The sequence below is a fragment of the Copadichromis virginalis genome, linkage group LG12, assembly GCF_057382275.1.
Source record: "Copadichromis virginalis isolate Kocher_CV1m ecotype Utaka linkage group LG12, C_Virginalis_male_GT1.1, whole genome shotgun sequence".
Lineage (NCBI taxonomy): Eukaryota > Metazoa > Chordata > Actinopteri > Cichliformes > Cichlidae > Copadichromis > Copadichromis virginalis.
Window position 1 is genome coordinate 32,806,344 of NC_140629.1, and position 24,943 is coordinate 32,831,286.

Below are 24,943 nucleotides of genomic sequence, written 5' to 3' on the forward strand. Positions count from 1 at the left end.
TCTCCAGCCTGTAAAAGTTTGTGGGGTGGACAAAGGGGTTGTAACAAAATATAAATACTTAGGTTTACACCTAGTAATAAACTGGACTGGTCCCTGAATACAGATGAACTGTACAAAAAGGGGAAAAGCTGCCTCTTTTTGTTAAGAATACTAAGATTTCCTAACATCTGCAGTAAATTGCTGCAAATCTCCTATCATTCTGAGGCTGGGGAGGCAGCATCAGAAACAAGGATGCAAGAAGACTGGACAAACTAATGAGAAAAGCTGGCTCTGTAATTGGAGCCTGACTGGACACGCTGGGGGAAGTGATGGAAAGATGCACAATAAAGACGTTAGTAGCCATGTTGAACAACTCTGCTCACCCACTTTATGGAACAAAAATGCATCAGTACTGGAAGACATCAGGCTATTTAGTCTCATACAAATAGCAAATGAGCCATGTCAGACGTATGAATTTCCCTCTGGGATCAATAAAGTTATTCTTATTCTTAACATGGCTACAAGGACCAATTCAGTCCTTAGCAATCTACTTTTTGTGGTACTAGACGCACGTTCACTACCTGAGATGTTTGTTAAATGAACTTCTGGGATCTTCTGGAATTAAGTGATCCAAAGGTTCCTGCATTCAGAATATGAATATTTTGATGTAATTTATACACTCGTTTTTCTTAAACTATTTTGTTTTCTTTTTGGGATCACAAAAGTAACACTGGCACTTCTATCTTGGAAGCATGATCAATTTCTTTTTTCATAATCAGTGACAGCACGTCATGCAAAGGTTGGTGAAAGTTGTGTCTTTAAAGAATGTTGTCTTAAAATTACCCAGGAGTTATATCTCCTTGTAACCCCCCTCCCTTCCCCTACCCCACTAGGAGCTGGAGAAGTGTGAGTCCAACCACCTCATGATCCTGTTTCGTGACGGTGGTTGCCAGTTTCGGGCACTCTACTCGTACTTCCCCGACACCGAAGAGATACAAAAGCTGACGGGCACCGGACCCAAGAGCATCAGCAAGAAGATGATTGATAAGCTGTATAAGTACAGCTCTGATCGAAAGCAGTTTACCGTCATCCCTGCCAAGACTGTGTCAGTCAGCGTGGACGCCCTGACCATCCACAACCACCTGTGGCAGGCCAAGAGAAGCGCTGTGCCAAAGAAAAGTGGAAAATAGCAGGCAGGATTTGGAAACACACCTTCATCCACTTCATCCTATCCTCACACTGCTTGTTTTCTGACTGCAATGACGCCCCAAAGCTCGGGATGGAAACCTACACGGGAGAGAGGCCACTATGGACATGCGGTCATCTGTAGGTGGACCGAGGCAGAAACAAAGAGGTGTGTGTGTGTGTGTGTGTGTGTGTGCGTGTGTGTCTGGTGCTTGCGATGTGAGTCTGGTGCTTGCGATGTGAGAGGGAATGCCAGCTCAGTTTGCTTCTTCTTCCTGTGATGTCGGTGGGATCTGTTCAGGTTCATTTAGAGTCTGCCTGATTACTTTTTCTCTTCCTTTTTTTCAACAACAACCATGACTCAAGCATGTGGCATTTCTCCCCCCCCTCATATGTGGTGGATGTTCATTTTTACATGAAGTATTTATTAGTTCAGCACTGTCATGGTTGAGAGCTCAGCTGCAGCACTAAAAATCCTTCCTTCTCTCCAGAAATGCCTCATCTTTTGGACAAATTTGGACACAAAAGGGGGTGGGCACATCGGGGTGGGCTGGGGGGGTTTATGTCGCTCTTTTCAGAAAATCGGAAACAAGGGAACTTTGTACAACCCTTTAGGACTACACTGCTGTCACAACTACACTTTCTCCCCGTGTGGACTGTCGAATCTGTCGAATCAGGCTGGCATTACCAATTTTGCCTCACCAGGGATCTCCAGAAAACCTGCTGCTCTGAACTGTCTTCTTCTTTAGTCACGGGGGAGCTCCTTGGGTATCCCTCAGACATCCGTTGGCCTTTCACGCATCGTGGTACTATCGTCCATTTATTCAGCCGCTTTTTAAACTAGATGCTGATCGTGTAGCACTGGATATGTGTATTGCAAAGAAAAAAGGCAAAAAAATAACGATGGTCATTTTAAAGAATTTTATTTGTCAAAACATCCTTTTTGATTTTTAGGATGAATGATAGGCTTTGGTACAAAATGATGCTTTTTGATGTTTTGTTTTGTTTTTTTTAGCGCTTTTTTTTTTTTTATTTTTTTTAATTTATCAATTAAGCAATGTGGAATAGAGTTTAAGCTGATGTTATGTCTTTTCATCATAACAGGAATTCTCTGATGTTTAGAGCTTAGTTGTGTTTTCTCTCTCCACTGGACACTACTTAAACTGTCCTGTACAAAGGTGCACTCATGAACACTTGTCGACGGCTTATTTCATGCAATGTAATTCCCCTCAAAGCCTTTTCTTCCCTCCCCAAGTGTTTCTGTCAGCCTGTCCCATCTTAAATCGCAGCAGCGGCTCGCGCACTCTTGTTGTGAAGAGTACCTCCGCGCTGCCCTGTAACCTGTTCGAATGACAGTATTTGATATATTCACTACGGAGGGGAGGGTCTCTGTGTGTGGGAGGGGTGGTTGGTGGGAGGGAGGGGGGGGGGGCTGTGGTTCAGTTATGTACCAACATTAAAGAACATTCCTCCAAGGTGTTGACAAAACACTGCCACGTCGTCTCTCTTCTTCTCTCTGTCTTTTTCAAAACTCAGTGCTTTTTTGTGTGTTTTTTAGAAACCATATGTTGGCCTCCAGAACAACCCCAAGCGTTGCACGAGCACTTTACTTTCTGCTTGTTGAGGGGATTTTACCTTTTGAATGGGCATAAAAACTAAGAATTAATAAGACTGCTGTTTGTGCGCTCCGGGAAAATAATGAATATAATTGTGGAAACTAAACTAAACGCTAAGATTTAACACTGACAATTAAAGCCGAAGGGCCGTCACTGACATGATACTACTGCTGTCTCCAAAAAAAACTGTGGAATACTTGATTTCTCTCTTGCTGCATGGTGTTTTTGGGGAGGTTGGGTGGCAGAGGTGGTCGATCGTTAATTGTACGGTAGTGTATTTTCATGTTACCTAAAAGATTGTACTGGCATTGGTCACCGTATTTTTTTTTTTGTTACACATGTACTTTTCATCCTTGTTGATTTTTATCTTTGATCCCATGCCATCTATTTATTTTAAAATGGAAGCACTGAAACAGAATAAATTTTCAAGTAAATAAAAGTCACATTTTTCATTTCGATTTTCTCATGGCTTCATTTATCCATTTAGATTCACTGCTTTCTGTTGCTGCTGTTTGACACCATGTTGATTAACAAAACATCACAACTTTTTGTTTGCAATTGTCACACTTTTTTTTTTTTTTTCTCGAGGAGCAAGTCTGCATCTTTTCACTGAAACACACTTTTTCCTATTAATGAATGAAAGCTAACAAGACAGAAAAAGTGTTCCCAGAATGACAGGTTTCTAATTTAAACTGGACTTTACCTCACTTTAAAAATAATCGGTGTTTATCTTGATGCATCTCTTTAGTTCATTCGACATGATTCAGGTTTAAACAGCAGGAGGGTTTTGTTTCCTGACATCATGAGAGGGGCAAGCAGAAGGAACTCATTAATGGCTGGCAAATAAAGCCCACACTTTTAATAGAAATTACTCCAACTTCTGCTCAGTAGGGATCAGAGGTTTTGCTCCTTCTCAAAAAGCACCAAAGCAGAACTGCCTCTGCATGAGCACTGCTTTGGTGTGAATGAGGTGATGGATGGATGAACCTTTGGGCATGTATATTCAATATTATTCAACATTGTTATGAAGTTGTAGCAAAAGCCTTAGGTCCATTCAAAACTCCACAGCAAGCGCATTCAAATGGACTAGAGAGAGGGAGATTTGCATTTCTCTTCACTAGCTGCCCCTTAAATATAGAAATCAATTTAAAATCCTTCTACACATGTACAAAGTCCTGAGTGATCAGCCAGCATCACACTTCGAGGAAGCATATTAACCCCATCAAGTACTTAACTCAGAGTTCACTAAGTTTAAAGAAAACAAACAACCCAAAACCTCTGCTACTAAAATTCTACTTAAAATGTTTTTAAATGTTCGATACGGTTTGCTGGGAGTCCTCTCATGATGCACTAAGGATGTTTCCTAGGATGAACCCACGTGTATTTGAGCGCTTGAAAGGAAGGCAACTGTTTGGCTTAAAAACATGTCTCACCTGTCACCCAAGAGCCAGTTTTATAACAACTGTAGAGCTCTGTGATAGGACTCGCATTATTGATAAAGGCTCACTGAGCATCAGGATCACCTCAAAGGGACAACATCACTATGTGTTAAATACCTGAGACTGAAGAAGACTCTTGGATGGATATGAGAGAGAGAGATCTTCATGAACCAAAAAACATTCAAGTTCAACCTTTTTTAATTTTACACATTAGTTTCTGACAGGTCTCTTTCATTACCTACAGCAGCATTTCTTTATGATGTAGAGAAAACAGGCATGTCCTCTTGAAATTGTGATATCTCAGGGGTTAAATTTGCAGTTAAACTACATTACACTGGTTCAGCCCATTTAAGAAAATGGACCCGAATGTAGCCCACAATGAAAATTGACTATCACATGCTTGAGAACCTACCTATATTCTCCCATATGTTTATATGCCAACGTTACACTGGTCTATGTTCTCCCATAATCTGTTGTTGATCATCATCTTTCTATGCTCTCACTTCCCCCCCCCCCCCCCCCCCCAAACAGTTGTGGTATCTTTAGTGCTTTCTCTCTCTTATATTGTGGGATCTTTGCTTTGCAATATAAAGTGCTTGAGTTAAACATTTTTGAATTGGTGCTGTATTCAACTGAAAAGCCCTTTTAAGTGGTGAAAACATCTTCAGGCCCCCCCACTGTTAAAAGCTGTCTCGTGCTTCATCAGCCAACTGGAACAGCGCCTTCAAACGCACAACCATAACCATGGCAGACTCTTCTCTGTCATGGCAACTCTGTTTCTTTTCACACCTGTTAGTTCAGGTGATCACGAGACCATCACAATCTGCAAACTCTCACTCCACAGTCCGAGCTGAAGAACTGCATCCAGCAGGTCACCATGAAGGGTAAGTGCTGCTGGTTTTAATGCTCACACAGAAAGTCATCAAATGTTCAGCTTTAACTAATGTGATCGGTCTGCATCCACACAGTTGTAGCTGGTGGTGTTTTGTTGCTGGCTGTTGTCCACCTGAGCCGTCCTTGTATCAAAGAGGGAACGATCACGATCTGCTTCAACATCCCAACATGTAAGGAATTTTGTTTACTACACCTTTAATGGTGACCTTTAAAATAGGCTTAGACAGCAACATTTTATATATCGGAAATAAAGTCAATTAACTTCATACCAAGAAGAAAAATGGATTTCTTCTTCATTTAATTTAATTCAATTTAATACACAAATGTGTATACTGAAAAAAACGCAACTGGCCTTAAAGTCGCCTTTTCTGACAAGATGTTTCACCTCTCGTCTAATAAACTTCTTCAGCTGTCAAACAACAAGCAGAGAGTGCATGATATTTAACCCTTAGTAGGAGCAGGTCTCTTGGAGGTCCCCAGGGTTGTTGATCCACTGTTAATCATGTGACCTGTCACATGAGCCAAAGGGACGGCCCTCACTAAGGGTTAAATACCTGAGACTCCCTGAATGTGGTTTTAAGAAGAAACCTTTCGGCTGACCTGCACAGATATAGATTTAGACATTCTTGTAGGAATAAACACATGAACCAAAACCTGCTCACGCTGGTTAAAAAAAACAGTCCGATCAAATGATTCAAAGCTAAAACCATTTCCTGTAGTTTTACAAGTAAAAAATAGAATTTCATATAAAAAAGAAAATGACCCCTAAACTCTACTTTTCAGAATTTTTTTATTTCCATTGACCAAAGTTTTTACAATTATATATTTTTTAAGTTCTTCGGAGGATTCCGATGATTTCATTGTCTTTTGTGCCTTTATAGTCCCAGACTGAGTCTATGATGTTGAGGCTTCTGGGGTCATTGGGACAAGTCTGATTTCAGTTCTGTCAGGCTGTAAAGATTGATCAAGACGTTTTTTCTCTTATTGATCTTACTACAATTTACTAACAATTTAATACTCAACGTGATCAAACCACAGTTAATGATACCTGCTGACTTGTAACAGATGCTGCAAGTTTTACTCTGGTCACACATTTGTCAACCACTAGGGGGAAGCAAAGGCAACAAAATAGTCTCTTCAGATGTTTGCATATCTGCAGGATGCTTTGATTTTATAGTTTCACTGCATGTTTTCTCCTTTGAGCTCATTTGTTGATTCAGATTGATTTAGCAAAAGGATGCAAATGTAAGTATGTGCAGCTTTGTGTTTGACTCCTCTAAAAACACTTCTGCCCACTTAGACTTTGAACCTGGTTCCTCATCTCTGTTGATGGTCCTGAAGGATGTCGGAGAGATCAACTCCACAGTGCTGCAGAGTGAGAACCTCGCTTCTATCACCAGGCTCACGATCAACAACGCAGGTGTCACGAGAATCGCTGAAAAAGCCTTCAGCTCACTTACCAATCTTAAGTATCTCAGCTTGGAGCTAAACAATCTGTCGCAGATTAATTCAAACTGGTTTAAAGAGCCCGCCGCCCTGAGTGAGATCATCCTTACGGGAAATCACATTGAAGTCTTGAATGAGTCCACGCTCGGACAGTTTGCTAACCTCACAAGCCTCAGGCTGAATAAAAACATGCTCAGGAATATTGAGCAGAATAGTTTCAGTTCCCAGGCCGCCTTGGCTGAGTTAGACTTGTCCAAGAACAAGTTGACTTGGGTCTCACCACAAGCCTTCAGATCTCTGACCTCCACCAAGATCAGATTAGGTGGGAACCCTTGGGACTGTTCGTGTGAAGCTGAAGACTTTGTCGCCTTTATGAAAGGTTTGAGAAAAGTGAGAAACTACATTATTAATGTGGTTTTATTAAAAAAAAGAAAAGAAAGAAAGAAATGTAAAGTCGCTTCTCCCCTCAGCTCTACAGAGCAGATCTCAGCTGGAAAACGAGATGGACGTGACCTGTGAGAGTCCTCCATCCCTGAGGGGTCGGCTGGTGTGGAACGTAACGGTATGCGTGACATCACCATCAAGAACACCGTCAGTGGGCCCTTTATCCACTGGTACAGCTGTTTCTTCTTGCCTAATTATTTGTTTTTATTAAAGTCTAAAAGCATAACTGCCACGTAGTATCTACATTTTTACCTGCAGTAAAAGTGGTGACGACCTCTCCATCGCCAACATCAGAGACAGAAACCTCCGTCAAACCCAAACCCACTATAAGCTCTTCTCACACTGGTACGTGAAGCTTTTTTTTCTTTTCCCAGTTTCCGTTAGATGCTGAAGATTCTTTGCATTTTAAATTTGTGCGTGCTTGTGTTCTCTCCACTGACAGTTCCGTCATTAGAAACATCTGTCCACCCTAAGCCCACTTATGCACACACACCTGGCCCTGCATCCACTGGTACATGTGCTGCTTTTTTTTCATAAAAATTCAAAATTCTTACAGAAATATTTCCACCCCTTTAAAAAAAAAAAAAAAAGCAATGCTTCTCTCTGTTTTTCCTACAGTAAAAGTGGAAACTCCTTCATCACGACCAACATCTAACTCAGACACTTCTGTTACACACAAACCCACTGATGTAGCCACAATGAGCTCGTCCCACACCAGTACAGTGGCTGATCAATTTTGTGAAATTCTTTACATTTTGTGCGTACTAGTAACTGGCACTTATTATTTCTATTTTTGCCTGCAGTTAAAGTGGTGACAACCACTCCATCACGCCCAACATCAGACACTTCTTTCGCAGCCTCATCCACTGATGTACCTCCAATAAGCTCTTCCCACACTGGTACATGTGGCTAATCCTTTTTTTGAAATGCTTTTCATTTTAAATTGTGCCAGAGTTGTTGTTTTTTATTTGTAACACTTGACAAGAGTATTTACATATCTTTACTTAAATAACCAACACTTAGTATTTGTATTTTTACCTGCAGTAAAAGTGGTGAGGACGCCTCCACCACGTCCAACGTCAAACTCAGATGTTTCTTTTAAACCCACATCCACTGATACATCCACAATTAGCTCTTCTCACACTGGTACATGAAGTTTTTTTTCTTTTCCTAGTTTCCGTTAGATGTTTGAAATTCTTTACATTTTAAATTTGTGCATACGTTTGTTCTCTGTAGTTACAGATTCATCATTAGAAACATCTGTCCACCCTAAGCCCACTTACGCACACGCAGCTGGCCCTGCATCCACTGGTACATGTGCTGCTTTTTTTCATAAAAATTCTAAATTCTGACAGAAATATTTTCACCCCTTTTTAAAAACAAAAACAATGCTTTTCTCTTTTTTTCCTACAGTAAAAGTGGAAACTCCTTCATCACGACCAACATCAAACTCACACAAACCCACTGATATACCCACAACAAGCTCTTACACCAGTACATGTGGCTAATAAAATTTCGTGAAACTCTTTACATTTCAGTGTGTGCATACTATTAACTGGCACTTAGTATTTCTATTTTTACCTGCAGTAAAAGTGGTGACAACCACTCCATCACGCCCAACCTCAAACTCAGGCACTTCTTTCAAAGCCTCATCCACTGATGCATCCACAATAAACTCTTCTCAAACTGGTACTTTTTTTTTTTTTCTCGTTTCCCAGTTTTTATTAGAAATGTGAAATTCTCTACATTTTAAATTTGTGCGTATTTATGTCTCGGCTGTTCTCTCTAGTGACAGTTTCATCATTAGAGACCTCTATCCACCCTAAGCCTATCTATGTACATACACCTAGCCCTGCATCCACTGGTACATGTGCTTCTTTTTTTTGTTTGAAATTCACCATTATGACAAGAACACTCTTATCTCTTTAAAACATTAGCAATCAGTGTCTCCGTTTTTCCTGCAGTAAAAGTGGAAACTCCTTCACGACCAACATCAAAGACAGAAACTTCTTTCAAAACCAAACCCACAAGCTCCTCTCTCACTGGTACATGTGGCTTTTCCTGTCTTTTGTTTCTATTGTTTTTATCCCCCCCCCCCACACACACAACTCATACCACTGACTGACCACATTATTAGGTACACATGCTCAACTGCTTATTAACACAAATATCTAATCAGCCAATCACATGGCAGCAACTCAATGCATTTATGCAAGGAGACATGGACTGTTTCTTTGTGTCAGAGTATCTCTGAATGCACAATGCATCAAATCTTGAAGCAGAAAAGCACATCAGGTGGTTCTCGTGTCAAATAAGAACAGGGAGCTGATGCTACAATTCTGCTCTCCAAAATTGGCCAACATAAATTTTGCTTGATCTGATAAATCTTGATTTCTGCTGCAGCATTTGATTGATAGGGTCTAAACATGAAACCATGGATCCATCCTTCCTTGTATCAATGAGTCATGCCACTGCTGCTTGTACAGTGGTGTTGGGGATATTTTCTTGGCACACTCTTGCCGCTTAGTACCAACTGAGCATTGTTTAAATAGAGTAGAACCCCTTAATGTACCATCTTCTGATGTCTCCTCCTGTAGCAGCATGACAGTCATGTCACAAAGCTCAAATCATCTCAGACTGGTTTCTTGAACATGTCGACTCAAACAGCCTCCACAGTCATCTGGTCTTGTCATCATCTCAATATAAACCAAAATCTCTGAGTAACGTTTCCAGCACCTTACTGTATCTTTGTGATGAAGAATTAAGGCAGTTTGGAAGGCAAAGAGAGGGTCTCTAACTTTGACAGCATCAAATCTGTGTCACAGAATAGCTCTGAATCACTGATTACGAATATTCCTAAGATTTTTTTGTTTTGTTTTATGTTGTTGTCTATTATTTTGCTATGAAAAAATAATTTTATATCAGTTTGACAGAATCTACCGTAACCGCATTGGGGAAAATCTGCACACACCCTTAGTATGAGTCATCCTGAAACTCTGTCAGTTATTGACCTGCAGATGGCGCCAGAGTAACACGATTAATCTGACCATAGCCCAGCGGTCCTGAACTGTATATAACTGTTAAAACATTTTGCACAATTACTGCTTTTAAGAAGTGAAAACATTCTGCATTTTACAACATTGTGGACTCTCTAGTTTGTTTCTTATTCTCCTCAGGATCTTATGAGACATCACCTCTGGTAAGGACAGAAGCCTCACCCCACGCCGAACTCACAAACTCATCCACAACAGCTTCTGAACCTGCTGGAGTGACAGGTACATTGGATTCTTCTCAAAATGTTTGTCATCAGAATTCTGAAATACTAATGCATGAAATCTGTGCTGTTTTTTTTTTTTTTTCCTTTGGCCAGTTCCATCACAACCACCGTCAGATACCAACATTGTCCGTGCGCTCATTGCTGTGATTGGTATGTTTCTACTGTATATTTCTGTTTGATTGAATTGAAAATACATACGTAGCTAAAATAGTCTTTCTGTTTACCTGGCCCTCTCTACAGTGGTCCTCTGTGTGCTGCTGTTTGTGGTGTGTTTCCTGGCTGTGCGACACCGAAGGAAACACAACAAAAAAAGTGTGACACCCGGGCATTCGAGAGAAGACAAAAAGCAGCTGGAAGAAGAAAGCAGATCAAGTCATGACTCTCTAAGATCCTCTGAGAATAAGGATGCAGAGATGGCTCGGATAACATCCTTTACTGGAATCAGAGCAAAGTCAGCAAATGCTGTAATCCTCATGTCTCCTTTTTGTGCATCTGGGAAGGATCCTGTGACTTTGCATACTGAGACAGAGGCTCAAGCAAAAGTCACTGAAAACCCAGCTGAGGGAAAGCAGAAGCTGGTGAATGAAACTGAAGCCACAGGAGCTGCAGGAGGATTTCAGACAGAAAATCCCGCAAACACCACAGACGCGATCAAGGAGAATGAAAAAACAGCCAATCCTGGTACAAATCTAGATGAAAACCCTGAATGTGTTCCTGTTAGCACTGACATGGTACCTTATCTGAGCATCGGCACAGACCAGAACAAATCACTTCCTGTTGAAGAGTCTGTTGAAGGTCTTGGTCTAAGATCAAAAGGCAGCAAAATTATCAAGAGGATCTCTACCTGGCCCCTCGCTGCAGCTCAGTGGCAGGAAAGATGCAAAAGAAAAGCAGAAGATGAGGAGGATGGTGATGACTTGACTGTTTGGAGACAAAATGTACCAAAGAAGTTTTCAGATGAAATAAAGAAGACTGTAAATGATAGAGGCCATCCCTTCACTTTTGATGGGGACAAAGAGAAAGATGAAACTATGAAAAATCAAATGGGGGCTCTCATGGACCTGAGACACTCGCAGTCCTTAAAACCAATTGAAGAGGAACACCTGAAGAAAGAAGGGATGGCAGTGGGTGATACTACCACTGTGACACAAACGACTGCACAAAACCAAAATGCGAATCAGGAAAACCTCCATCAGGATCGACATCAGACATCTGGAAAAAGCTCAGCACACAACAACATCAAGAGCAGCAAGGAGGACAATCAGAGGAAGGAATCGAAACGAGCTGTGCACAGCAGGCAGAGGGCAGAAAACAGGGCGTCCAGCTCAAAGGCTCCCTCTGGTGGTGCATCACCTGATGACGAAACGCTGCTGTCTGGGAACGACTACGCCTTCATGAACCTGCTGCATGAAGTCGTTCAGAACAATGGCCGTTGGACCAGACAGAGGTGGAAGCAGACACATGCCAACAAGCAACGGCGTTAGAAGAGAGCTGGCAGAGGAGATCATCATGGCTATCCAATCACTCTTCAAGTAAAATGAAATTCTCACTTGATTCTTACACTAAGTGTAACTTGAAAGTTTGCTGTATTGGCACAGTGCAGTCCAGCCTCTGCCTCTTAATGCATTTGTGTTAAATATGACGACTGGCTGAATTTAGCCCATTTTCCAAAACCCAGCAATCTTTCTAATGGCTAGCAGAGGGCAGCTCTTGAAATCAGATTGCATAGAAGTCTACTTAAAGGCCAGATTTTCTAAACTAGACCCAAGAGTGCTCATAATTGTGATTAGAGTTGGAAAAAAAAGCTTTTTGAGGTGAATTTCAATATCAAGCTCAAAAGATAAGACATGCTTTTTTTCAGCGTTAAATATCAGTGCAATTAGCGCTAAATTGCATGTTGCAATCGTTAGTAAATCATTTTGCATGTCTGATTTAAATATTCTCCTCCCTGTATTTTACTTTGCTCTCCTTTTATGCAATGTGTGCCCTGCTCACTTGATTTATTAAATTTGAGTTTATGGTTTCAATATCTTGTTTCAACTTTAATTTAATACATAATTTTTGTCCAAAAAAATGATAGTGTCACTTATAATGTGATACATAATAATAATAAAGACGTTTTAGGGTGAAGCTAATTTTCATCGCTTACTTTATTGCTGAATGTGTACAAATATGGAAATGTAAATAAAAGAGCAAAAGAAAAAATATTTAATTTGAGCTAGCAACATATTTTGTTTTGAGGTAAAAAAAAGATGTTAACAAAATAAGTTTTGTTTGGTAACTCTCGGCACACATCAGAAGAGTCTTTTAGCTCACACACATAACATACCAGCCACCTATATAGGTGGGGTCATATCTATATATGGCACAAAATATATGTCATTATCCCCGCATTCCTCACATAAATGAAATAAAACATCCGTGTTTGTGTTAGGTTCATCCGCTCTGGCTGCATGCAGCATTTATTTGTTCATATTATGAATGTGGAGAAGAACACTTCTCATAAGAAATAGTACAAAAATTGGACAATGACTCAAAAACAAAGTGGAGGTAAACAGAATACATATAGTAGGCTTTTGTTAACACAGAGACAACATGCATGTTCCATTCATATAAATACACAGTATCAAATAATGACTCCAGCTTGCAAGCAGTTGACTCGATTATGGGTTTCTCTAGACATTGGACTACCGGTAAATGTCCCTGTCAACGTACAAAATGTCTTGTTCTTGGCAAGCCTGTATATCAAAACATGCTTCTTTTTTTCGTGTTAACATGCCCCGTGTGGTATTGTAAGTGTGGACAGTAGGAGATGTGAAGTGAACCCTTTCTAGAGTGTTCGGATTTGTCACAAGTGAGGACCTAGGAAGATGTTACGCGAGTATATCAGCACACTGATTGCATCCTCCATCGCAGTCACTCACGCTTTCACTCCTCACCTCCCTGCCCTGTAAACTGACACTTCAGAGGGGCCAATGAACAAAGATCAACAGTACATTTCAGCGGAACAAATATGCCTACAGTAATAAGCATGAAAAAGCCTATCCTATATTTTCTTCAGAACAAACAAGGGAAAAAATGGCACATCTCAGTGAGAGAAAACACTTTGATTTCTCAAATCGTCACTGGATATTTCTTTGACAAATGAAAAATTAAGTATCGAATCAAGTTTTGTAAACATTCACAGGGTAAACCAAACCAACAGATGCATGATAATTTACTGCACATCACGCTTGTTTCTGCTTCATGGGAACGGTTGAATACTGTCCGCCGTGTTCTGCAGATTCATATTAAAGGGGTGCTGTTATGCTCTACGCATTCCCGTAGAGCATAGTGCAAAAATAGTTCAAGTCCAACAGTTTCACGTTTCGTCACACAAAATAACAAACTGGCAAACAATGAGTACATTAAGGTTTTATATACACTGAGCAAACCAAATGTACAGCTGAAAGAAGATAAATCAAGATTAAATATTGTTTCATACACAATGTGCCCGTACGGTTCAGAAAGGAGCGCATTTTGCTTTTCAGCTCGTTCCAAAATAAATTTAGAAATACAGTAAATTTACAGGATAGAAACAGACTTGACTGTGCCTGTCGATATCTGTGCAAAACTATTCTGCTACCGGTCGCACTGCAACTCATCACCAGATATGATTATAAAAACAAAAAAACAAAAAAACCCCGACAACAATCAAATGAATTCAAGTTGAAAACACTGGAGCCTGACTGCTGTTGATATTAATTACAGTTAACGATGATGCATCTGATAGCATTTAGCAAAAGATGAGGATCTTTATTTTCAAGTGACCGAGTGAAATAGCAGTTAGAGATATCAATTCTCCAATTTTTACCACAACAGATCCATTGTGGCACTGATAACTGAAAGTCATTTAAACATTTTATGATTTGATTTTAGTGCAAGTGGTGATTTTTTTAATTGAGCATCTTATTTTGCTAGATAATTGGGTAATCTAAATACTCTCTCTAAATTCTACAGCTAAGTAGTCACATTTTGCATCTTTATGTACGCAATAATCCAAAGATTTTCACCGTGAATTTTCAAATGATGTAGGTTACCCTGTTCCCGCGTCACTTAAATCACCTTTCTTCCCCATTCTGATGCACGGTTTGAATTGTAGGTTGTCTCAAACAGGCATCCATTCCTAAATGCACTCTATTCTCACCATGTGATTGGCTGATCAGTTATCTTCATTAACAAGCAGTTGAACAGGTGTACCTTACAAAGTGACCATGATATGTACTGAGTGACGGAGACACTTGACAGTTAAAAATTAACTTGTTAAAACTAGTAGTCCAGAAAAAAAAAAGAATTTTCTCATTCTATCCTATTCAACGATAAATAGCACTTAAATATAAAATTAAAAATGCAGCTTATAATACTTCAGATAAATACTGAGTTGTAATAAGTACAGCAGCAAAAAGGCTTGTGTTGTTAACATTAGTTTCTAAATGCTAAATTTAGAAAATTGTTCCTTTTTTTGATGAACAGTTTTCCTTTTGCTGCTGCAGATGTTTGGGTCAGCTCCTGTAATAATAAACACTGATGTCACAGATGTACAGAGCTTGTCGTTGGCAGGCGGCGGCGGGGATGCCATGTTTTACTAAACTGAATGCACAAAATGTGATCTGACATGAGATGTAATTTGTGTGCGTATATTAAAAAACTAGCCTACAGACTTTTCCTAAATAATGAGCATGTGATAAGAAGGATAGTGCTGCTGTGATAACAAGCACTGTGCAGGGCCAAGCTCACTATGTTTAGCTCTTATTGGGAGGATGTTCTGCAGCTAGCTTGGTTAGCAAGCTGGGTCCATAAACCGTAGGGCTGAAAGTCGAAACTAAAATAACTTCTGATTAGTACTGATAAGTTACTTACTAATAAAAAAAAATTAGGTACACCAAAATTTAAGCACAAAATTGTCAGACTGTACAATCAGCTGCACAGCAGGCCATATATATTTTTATGTCAAATAATATTACGTCAGAAATGCTTTAAATGGCACCAGCAGCACAAACATTGTAGTTCAGTTCAGCAACTAATTGTTGAGTACTGTCACACCCTGATTATTAAAGGCTTTAAATATGTACATTTCATAGCTGACGTTGGGAAACCCCGACAGGCATGCAAGTCTATGGGGACTGACTCACTGATGGAGATGACCTACGAAACTGCAGATTTTGGCACTTCTGCATTTTCTTTAAGAACATGAATTAACATTTTGTGCACCCACTGCAGTAAAACAAGGAATAACGAACGTTTTATTTCCACCTGTACTGCTGCTGACAGGCTCCATACTAAAAAGATGCAGAATGGCACAAAAGTTATAAATAATTCAACGATATTCACAAAGCAATAGTGTAAACAGAATGGCACATACAGTAGAGCAGACATGACTTGGAAAACTTAATGAAATAAATTAGGAATAAATGTACTTTCTAGCAATGATCACAACAAAGTCATTTCCAGAAATATACCGCAAACCTGGCTGATAAAAGTAGCACGGCAGTGTGTATATTTACAGAAAAAAAGGTTGTGCTTGTAAGTAAATAAAAAACCTGTCTAACAAAGTTTTAAAATTTGAATTAAGCTAAAATAAATAAGTAAAGAGAAGTGCACAGGTAGTGTAATTTTAGGTTAAATGCCTAAAAAAGAAGAAATTCAAAGCATTTACCCTCGTCTTTAGATGACATGATCGTTTAGATGTGAAGGAGGGTGTAGTTGCCCCAGGTTTCTGTTCTTTTGTAAATTCAGGTAGAAACAAGCACAGAGGAGGTCATGGTATGAGGTCAACCGCACTGCTTGGTGAACGAAGTGACGGTGAAGATATTCTGTTTAAGCTCTACTCTCGCCGTCCTTTTTTTTCGGAGGAGGGTTCTCAGTTTCAGATTGTTTTCGTGGGTGATGTGTGTTTGCGTGTGTTTGAATGGCAGGTGATGACGAGGCACTCTTCATGCATCTTTCTATAGCAGCTCGGTAGGGAAACAGGAGATCTCTCAGGGGTGAATTTTTAAGATGTTGATCGTTTCTGGTCTCGAGCTGAGACGCACTTAATGCACATTCACTATGGACAGCTGATCTCGGCCCGATAGGAGCCTTTATCTGTGTGAGACAAACTAGCTCAGTGGGCCCAGGCCGGCTTTCAGAGGTTAAGGGTCAGGGTGTGTAGAGGACTCTGGGGGCGTGGGTGGGTTTCAGAGGTGAGTCTCATCTCTGGTCTCTGTGCCAAAGTCTTGCTGGTTCCTGCTACAACGAGCCGGTCCCACCTGCGAGTCCTCCGGCACGTGCGCCAGTGGGTCTGAGCGGATTATATACCTGCAAAGACAAAAACTGACATTATCTGCCAGCATGGAGCAGTTACAGACTTGGACTCCCAAACGAGTACTTACATGTAAACATCTGGCATTTAAATATGGCAGCCGGGGGTTTCACCTCTAGGAAAGTTGAGCATTATCACTAAATTAAGCTGTTAATTAGTCTAAAACTTACTGTGAGAGTAACTTTCCAACCATGTACTTGCTAAATATTACTCAAGAGGTTTGCACTGTTCACCTTCCTTTCTTACTGAGTCTCCAGAGTGGCTCCACAGTGTAATGGTTTACACATTTACCTAACAAGAGAATGAGCCCTGGTTTTATCCCAGGAGATGACAGGAATCAGCTGGTGTTTCTGTCAGGAAGGACATCTGGCGTGATCAAACACATGTTGTATTTTTTATACTACTGTCTACAGTAGCAACAATTTAATTATTATTACCAGGTGATTTACTTAGTTACTATCAAGTTGAAAACAATATAATAAAGGTCTATGAAACAAAAAATATAGAGAGATCTCAAATAAATAACAGATGAGATCTTAAATACTGGAACAGTTCTATTATTAAAGCACTGTCATGATCTCAATCAGTGGACAGTTACAGGGTAGTGTATTAACTTGTAGTATGGATGAGTGCAAATTAATTGAAACTTTAAAATCCTAGTTTGGTTCTAACAGTTAAATTATTAACTACACCAATCAGCTCCAACATTAACATTAGGTATTGTGTGCACACAGCTTCTTTAAAACCAGGGTCCTTCATATAATATTTGTAGCTGTTTCAAAGAGCCCGCTACGATCAGCAGATACAAATGGTCTGCAACTATGTTTAGGCAGAGGTTGAAGTAACACCCACATAAATGCAAGGACTTGCTTCATTCAGGCTGCCTTTTTACACAGTAAATCCTTTTGCTTTTTCTGATAACATTACTCATGGGGCCAGGCTGCCTTCTTCCAATGCCTCCCCTGTGGACAGGGGTCGACATGACCAGCTCTGTAGTGTGGCAACAGCCTGCCCTCTTTCTGTCACGGCCTGCACTGAACTTTTTAATAATGTAGCCCAGTAAGACCCACCATGTTCACAGGCTGTGACACAGTCATATAGCCACCTCAAGCTGGATCATGTCAGTCCCTCAGATCCACATTGCCATCAACAGCTGACAGTTCACTTGCTGCCAAATATATCTCAACCCTAACAGGTGGCACTGTAGCGATATGCAATTCCCTTCGCCTGTCAGTGGTTATAATGTTGTGTCTGAATGGTGCATTACTCAAAAGCAGAATGATTTGCCAGCTGTCCCTTCTGGCTGCTCATTATAATTACATAAGCTCGACCCTGGAGTCTGTGGCGGCGAGGCTTCAAAAGTGGAAGTTCAGTGCGCAGTTTGAAGTTAAGCCTTTGCAAGTTAAATAACAACTAGACTTCATTTCAGCCATTTTTTACTTGCCTTTCTTATGAGGCTAGAAATAATTCTGAAGCAGTCACGCTTAACAAGGTGACACCAGTATTATTAAGGAACTTTACTGATGCCTCGTATTAATTAATATTTGTGTTACGTTGTTGACTGTTTCAGAATAGCTATACTTTTTAGTGTTAGCCAGTTAACATGCCAGTTATATCGCCGCCTGTTAAGATCCACACACCCTGCTGGTTCTCTGCTCGAGGTGTTAACCGTTACCTGTGCGCGTGTGCTGCAGGCATCGATTCACACATCAAAAATGGTGACGCTTTGCGACACAGCTGGAGTTTACATGAAAGGTGTTATAAATGGAATATTTCACATAATACCAGACTTTTCCTGCAGTTCTCCTGCAAAAGATATATTTACGAAACAGTGTGAAGTCATTGTTTGTAGCTGTTTGCAAGCTGCATGTCTGGATATACAGGATGACTGTAAATACTAAGTTGAATAAACTTATAATTTGTCCTTTTCCCCCAGATCAGATAACAAAGTAACAATTTGTTACAGCTCAGTAATAACATAGTAACATTCCCTTTTAATTACCCCACTGAAGTTGTAAGTGTATCCAAATAATAATTTTGTATCAATAGTTGTTATAGCTGAGTGATATTACATTGAAATTATGTTATTGGGTAACAACAAGTGGAGGAGTTTAAGTATCTTGGGATCTTGTTCACGACTGACGGGAGAAAGGAGCGGGAGATCTACAGACGGTTTGGTGCTGCAGCTGCAGTGATGTAGACGCTGCACCGGTCTGTTGTGGTGAAGAGAGAGCTGAGTGTAAAAGCAAAGCCCTCAATTTACCAGTTGATCTACGTCCCTACAATCACCTATGGTCACAAGTTGTGGGTAGTGACCGAAAGAACGAAACTGCGGTTACAAGCGAAAGAAATGGGCTTCCTCCGAAGGGTGGCTGGCCTCTCCCTTAGAGACAGGGTAAGAAGTTCGGCCATCCAGGAGGGGTCAGATTGAGCTGCTGCTCCTCCACATCGAAAGGAGCCAGCTGAGGTGGTTCGGGGATTTGATAAGGATGCCTCCTTGGTGAGGTGTCCCGGGCATGTCCCACTGGGAGGAGGCCCCGGGGCAGACCCAGGACACGCTGGAGAGATTATATCTCTCAGCTGGCCTGGGAACGCCTTGGTGTTCCCCCGGACAAGCTGGAGGTGGTGGCGGCTGGGGAGAGGAAGGTCTGGGCTTCTGTGCTTAGGCTGCTGCCCCCACTACCCGGCCCCAGTTAAGAGGAAGAAGATGGATGGATGGATGGGTAATAACATTCAAGAAACCCGGGGTAAATATAGTAAAACAATGTGCTGGTTACAAAATAATAACCTACTAGCAATAAAATTGCAATATCTGTGCATTACAATATATTTGTATAGTGATACTATATATTTTATAGGGGTGCAACGATACTCGTATCGATATTGAACCGTTCGATACAGTGCTTTCGGTTCGGTACGCATATGTATGAACAATACAAAATTTGTAATTTATTTTATCAACTTTCCTTCTGACGATGCTGTCTGTGTTGAGCGCTCAGTGAATCTGCGTTCGACTACTCCGCCTAGGCTGCACTGTCAGCGCAGATCCACTGAGCGTTCAACACAGACAGCATTGTCAGAAGGAAGAGCGCAGGGCAAGTTAGCGAGACAGATCATTCAGATCTGGCTTTTGGAATTATTTTGGTTTTCATGTGACGTATGACCCTGAAGCTAAGCGCATCATGGACTAAAGTAAAACAGTATGTTGGATGTGCCACGCAATGCACAATTACATGGGTGGGAACTAGTGTGTTAGCGCAGTTAGCTCGTTAACGTGTTGGCCGTCTAGCCCCATGCAGGGGTAGCTCGTTAACGGAGATTTGCCATGTTGTGGCGTTAACGTCATTTCAAGGAGATTAACGCTGACAGCACTAGTGGGAACACAACGAATATGACTGCACATTTACACTGACATCATCCTAGTGCAAAGACAAGTGGAAGCAGACAAAAACAACAAGCATGCATGCTACAAACTTTACCCGAGTCATTTAGACAGCCGTTAGCACATGATTCTCCTTATGGGGACCTGATATGTTTAATATTGTGGCGAGCTCAGACAAGGAGGAGACGGAGGTATCGAGCTAGCCAGGGAGCACAGCCGTTTATTGACATCTGCAGAAGAACACTGCCGCTAGCTAACTGCTCAGCGCCGCAACCGCACAGCAACAACAACACACAGAGCGCCCTCTGACCCCGGAAGGACACACCGTCGCAGCGAGAAGGCGTCACCCGTCACTATGGCAACATAAACAAAACATAACTGTACAAACAGAACCCCGAACAGCCCTGACCCGCTACATAGCCCCCACCTAAGGGGTCAGTCGTCCCCGACGACCCCATTACCCCACACAAAGTCCTGCAAATGTCCAGGTGCCTTCTTTTGGCGCACCGGCCGGTCACGACCGGCGGGGGAAAAGTCACTCGGGTCAGAACATGGGGTGCCACCATCATCCCACTTCTGACACCAATGTGGCGAGCTCAGACAACGAGGAGACGGAGGTGTCGTTTGGTCTTGCTTCCCGTGAGCTAGCCAGGGAGCACAGCCGTTTATTGACATCTGCAGAAGAACACTGCCGCTAGCTAACTGCTCAACGCGGCAACCGCACAGCAACAACAACAACACACAGGGCGCCCTCTGACCCCGGAAGGACACACCGTCGCAGCGAGAAGGCGTCACCCGTCACTATGGCAACATAAACAAAACATAACTGTACATCAGAACCCCGAACAGCCCTGACCCGCTACATAGCCCCCACCTAAGGGGTCAGTCGTCCCCGACGACCCCATTACCCCACACAAAGTCCTGCAAATGTCCAGGTGCCTTCTTTTGGCGCACCGGCCGGTCACGACCGGCGGGGGAAAAGTCACTCGGGTCAGAACATGGGGTGCCACCATCATCCCACTTCTGACACCAATGTGGCGAGCTCAGACAACGAGGAGACGGAGGTGTCGTTTGGTCTTGCTTCCCGTGAACTAGCCAGGGAGCACAGCCGTTTATTGACATCTGCAGAAGAACACTGCCGCTAGCTAACTGCTCAGCGCCGCAACCGCACAGCAACAACAACAACAACAACACACAGGGCGCCCTCTGACCCCGGAAGGACACACCGTCGCAGCGAGAGGGCGTCACCCGTCACTATGGCAACATAAACAAAACATAACTGTACAAACAGAACCCCGAACAGCCCTGACCCGCTACAATATGCTGCTGAGAATATAGCCCAGAAGAAGCGTATAGTATAGCTTTTATTTTGGAAAGAGCCATTTCTCTGTAATAAACTCTCTTTTCCAAAGATGAGTGATTCCTCAATCAGATACAGGTGTTACCGCGCCAGATCCGCGGCCCCGAACCGTAGTAAGGAAACCTCTGGCAGTTACTTGAAGGTTCCGTAACTGACTCGTAGCCGGTGTTGTGCCAAAAAGTGATTGTCTGCCAAAAACTGATTTCCAATGTTTCTGTGTATTTTTTATGTGTAATATCTTTACGTATGTTCGTAAATAGACTTCGGTGAACAGGGTTTACAAAGGGGTTATATAGAGAATTAAAACAATATCTGTTTTTCAAGTATCTTTACAACTCTCTGCTATTGTACTTACATTATAACCAATCCGGTCCTTTATCCCCACTTAAAATATTTTTACAGAAATATTGTAATATTTGCTGCCATTTCTGCTGTCCTCTTGGCCAACTTACTCTTACAAAAGACATTTTTAATGTTAATGAGATTTTTTTTAACTGGATAAATAAAGGTTATATAAAAGTCACTGCCAAAAACTGATTGCGGCTTCTACCTTGTTACACGAATGTTGTTTGTGGCTCAAGATGACTTTATGTCATCCATGAGGGATGCATTTGACATATGTTTCACATATTATAGCCCAACAAGTTACTTATAGCAGTTTAAATACGAGCAATCAGTTTTTGGCAAATACCGGAAATCAGTTTTTGGCAGACAATCACTTTTTGGCACAACACCGGCAACAGCTTACTATACAGGTCAACTCCGCTAGCAAAAAGATCGAAAGAGGCGTAGGAAACTGCTTCACCAAACTTTATTTCTTCTCTAAGGCACGAACACCGCGTACAGTGGGCTGAAACAGTTTACTCACAGCGAGCATCGCCGACACAACTCTGGCTGTCGAGGGAGTTATTATATTCCTTTTATTTATTTTCTTTTCGTCTCTTCTGTAGCTAACCGTTACTTTTTCCCCTTCTCCGCTCTCTCTCTTCACACACACACACCAGGCAGTCCCGCTACACACATCCCGAATACATTTCCCATCAGGCTTCATCCTTAAAGGGCCATGCCTGTAACACAGGGCTTGCAAAATCGCTAGCCCGATGGGGGCTAGCGATTTTTCCAGTCGGGCTATCTCTGCCCTGCCCTGCCCGTCGGGCTATTGTAGGAAGAAAAATATATGTCAATGCTTTTGCATTCTTTCGGAAATGTAGCTGGGTAATTATGTCATTGGCATCGGTGAGCCACTGTCAATATGTGACATATTGAAATCGCGTTTGAATTTGCGCTTGTTTTTTGCTTTCACTTTGCAAATGTCCAGGTGCCTTCTTTTGGCGCACCGGCCGGTCACGACCGGCGGGGGAAAAGTCACTCGGGTCAGAACATGGGGTGCCACCATCATCCCACTTCTGACACCAATGTGGCGAGCTCAGACAAGGAGGAGACGGAGGTGTCGTTTGGTCTTGCTTCCCGTGAGCTAGCCAGGGAGCACAGCCGTTTATTGACATCTGCAGAAGAACACTGCCGCTAGCTAACTGCTCAGCGCCGCAACCGCACAGCAACAACAACAACACACAGGGCGCCCTCTGACCCCGGAAGGACACACCGTCGCAGCGAGAGGGCGTCAGCCGTCACTATGGCAACATAAACAAAACATAACTGTACAAACAGAACCCCGAACAGCCCTGACCCGCTACAATATCAAACCGTGACACCAAAGTATCGAACCGAACCGAACCGTGAATTTTGTGTATCGTTGCACCCCTAATATTTTAATATATTTATATTCTAATATTTAAATTATGACTTGTGGCAGTAAGTGGTAATAAGGTGATATTTAATATTGGTTAATGCTTTGACATATGAGGATGGATACCATATTATAATTTCCAGGCTTTAATAACAATATATAAGATTTTGATTCTGAGCTCCACATGTCAACTATTCAGTAATTTATTACTCAGTTTAATTTACATTTAAGTACCATTAGTGTTGGCTGACCAGTCTAAAAAACATAATGGTTTAGATTGTAATTTAGTCTGACTGTAACTAACAACACACAGATAAAACACAAAGGTGTTAACAAAGTAAAGTGTAGAGGATAAAAGAGAGAGGTCCTTACACAATGTCGTTGAGCTCCAGCATGGTGTCAGGAGGAGGATTGATGAGGACGTAGGACAGCGTGTTCTGGTGGTCGTTCATCTCATCTGTAGAAACAGACAGAGATGGCCTTCAGTGCTGCTCTGGAGCCCTCTCTCGTCCCCCTCCATTATACAGAACATCAACCAGGAAATGAGCCTTTTATCCATTTAAAATATGACACTGCCTTGTTTTCAGCCTTTCAGTCAGGACAAAAGTAAAGTAAAACTTAACGAGCAAGTGGTGCAAAAAATCTGAGGCAAATAACTGCGGGAATAATTTGAGGGTTCCTTGTTACAACTGCTAATGATCATTTAAATCTTAATATGAGGAAACAAATGATCTTATTAAACACATTTAGCATGAATAAAGCCTGTCATTAAGTAATGTAAAGCCTGTATTTAAATGGGATTAGAAAAAAGAACATACAAACTCCAGAATCTGACATTTTTACACGGTCATTTTAAATAGCTGGAGCAGGGGCAGCTTTACCACACTTATACAAACTCTGTGAGTGGAGGACAGTCGCAGTTTTTAAATGTAAATGTTTTCACATAATCAATTTATACAGGATGTCTTTTATTCTATTTTTTATCATTAATGCAAAATGTTTTCAATGGGTGACTGATCTGGGCTCATCATTCAGTTCTTCCTTTTTTAAACATTTTACACAGTATTCAAAGTTCTTATGGTTTGTATATTTTAAAGATGTATAATAAAATTTGACTAGCAAAAGAGTTTTGAAAGCCTTTAGAGTCCAGTTTGCCATATTCACCAATTTCTTGTAGAAGAAATCAATCCTGCATATATTCTCTACCTTTAACTAGTTCCTTAACCAGGATGTAAATGACGTAGGCTCAAGATTCATAACAATTCACAGGTTGCTGCACGTAAAACGACCAATGTTACCTCAACCTTGATCACAGTTTGGGTGAGGACCCATTAAGCGATCAGTGTGTGCAAGTTTGATTAGATTCTGATGAGTACTGCAGGGGAAGTACCAGACGTTGACAACTGGGGACGAGGACGGATTCACTTTAATAGTTAAACAATTCTTCCAGTCTGCAACAAGCTAATTGAACAATAAATCAACCATGTGATTATAAATTACTGTTAGAAAATTTAATATTTCACAAAATATTAAACTGATTTAGAAAATCTTATTATTTTTATTTGAAAAGCATTTTAATTCGTTTTCAAATCAACCACTTAAAGATACTCATAAATTGCTAAATTCCCCCATTCAGTCCTTTACATCCTGTTATAAACACTAAAAACATTAACAGTTGTAACAAACATCTTTTATTGCTTCAACAACACAGTTAGGCCAAGGAAATTGTTCTGCACTATGAAGAGTTTAGATTTTATGAGAGGAAACCTATGAGAGTTTAACCTTTATTTTTCCAGATGAGTCATATTATATGTGTGTGTGTGTGTGTGTGTGT

General features: G+C 41.2%; 3 protein-coding genes across 7 annotated transcripts in view; 2 read left to right on the top strand and 1 right to left on the bottom strand.

Annotated features, from left to right (window-relative positions):
* Positions 1–3,238, top strand: part of camsap1b (calmodulin regulated spectrin-associated protein 1b) — a 29,826-nt gene extending 26,588 nt beyond the window's left edge. For all 4 annotated transcript variants that reach the window (XM_085476150.1, XM_085476153.1, XM_085476152.1 and 1 more), the window contains one exon: positions 873–3,238. In XM_085476150.1, coding sequence (XP_085332276.1) covers positions 873–1,169 — 297 coding nt within the window. In that variant the 3' untranslated portion in view covers positions 1,170–3,238. The remainder of the gene's footprint in view (positions 1–872) is intronic.
* A 1,762-nt stretch (positions 3,239–5,000) lies between these two features.
* LOC146697421 (uncharacterized) lies at positions 5,001–12,371 on the top strand. Its single transcript, XM_085476158.1, has 17 exons — positions 5,001–5,103; positions 5,188–5,283; positions 6,414–6,938; positions 7,030–7,173; positions 7,262–7,348; positions 7,446–7,514; positions 7,622–7,720; positions 7,807–7,902; positions 8,048–8,149; positions 8,240–8,314; positions 8,417–8,497; positions 8,591–8,692; positions 8,793–8,867; positions 8,968–9,048; positions 10,180–10,278; positions 10,374–10,430; positions 10,521–12,371. Exons 1-17 carry the CDS (start codon positions 5,097–5,099, stop codon positions 11,762–11,764), a joined length of 3,039 nt encoding a protein of 1,012 aa, XP_085332284.1. The 5' UTR covers positions 5,001–5,096; the 3' UTR covers positions 11,765–12,371.
* A 41-nt stretch (positions 12,372–12,412) lies between these two features.
* kcnt1b (potassium sodium-activated channel subfamily T member 1b) overlaps positions 12,413–24,943 on the bottom strand; it is a 78,408-nt gene continuing 65,877 nt past the window's right edge. For both annotated transcript variants that reach the window (XM_085476157.1, XM_085476156.1), the window contains 2 exons: positions 23,482–23,566; positions 12,413–16,616 (listed from right to left, as the gene is read on the bottom strand). In XM_085476157.1, coding sequence (XP_085332283.1) covers positions 16,496–16,616; positions 23,482–23,566 — 206 coding nt within the window. In that variant the 3' untranslated portion in view covers positions 12,413–16,495. The remainder of the gene's footprint in view (positions 16,617–23,481; positions 23,567–24,943) is intronic.

Excerpts from the sequence above, each read along its gene's own strand:
- LOC146697421 (XM_085476158.1), top strand. Across the intron at positions 5,284-6,413 it reads CTGCTTCAACATCCCAACAT|ACTTTGAACCTGGTTCCTCA; the intron begins GTAAGGAATTTT and ends CTGCCCACTTAG. Across the intron at positions 10,279-10,373 it reads TGAACCTGCTGGAGTGACAG|TTCCATCACAACCACCGTCA; the intron begins GTACATTGGATT and ends TCCTTTGGCCAG.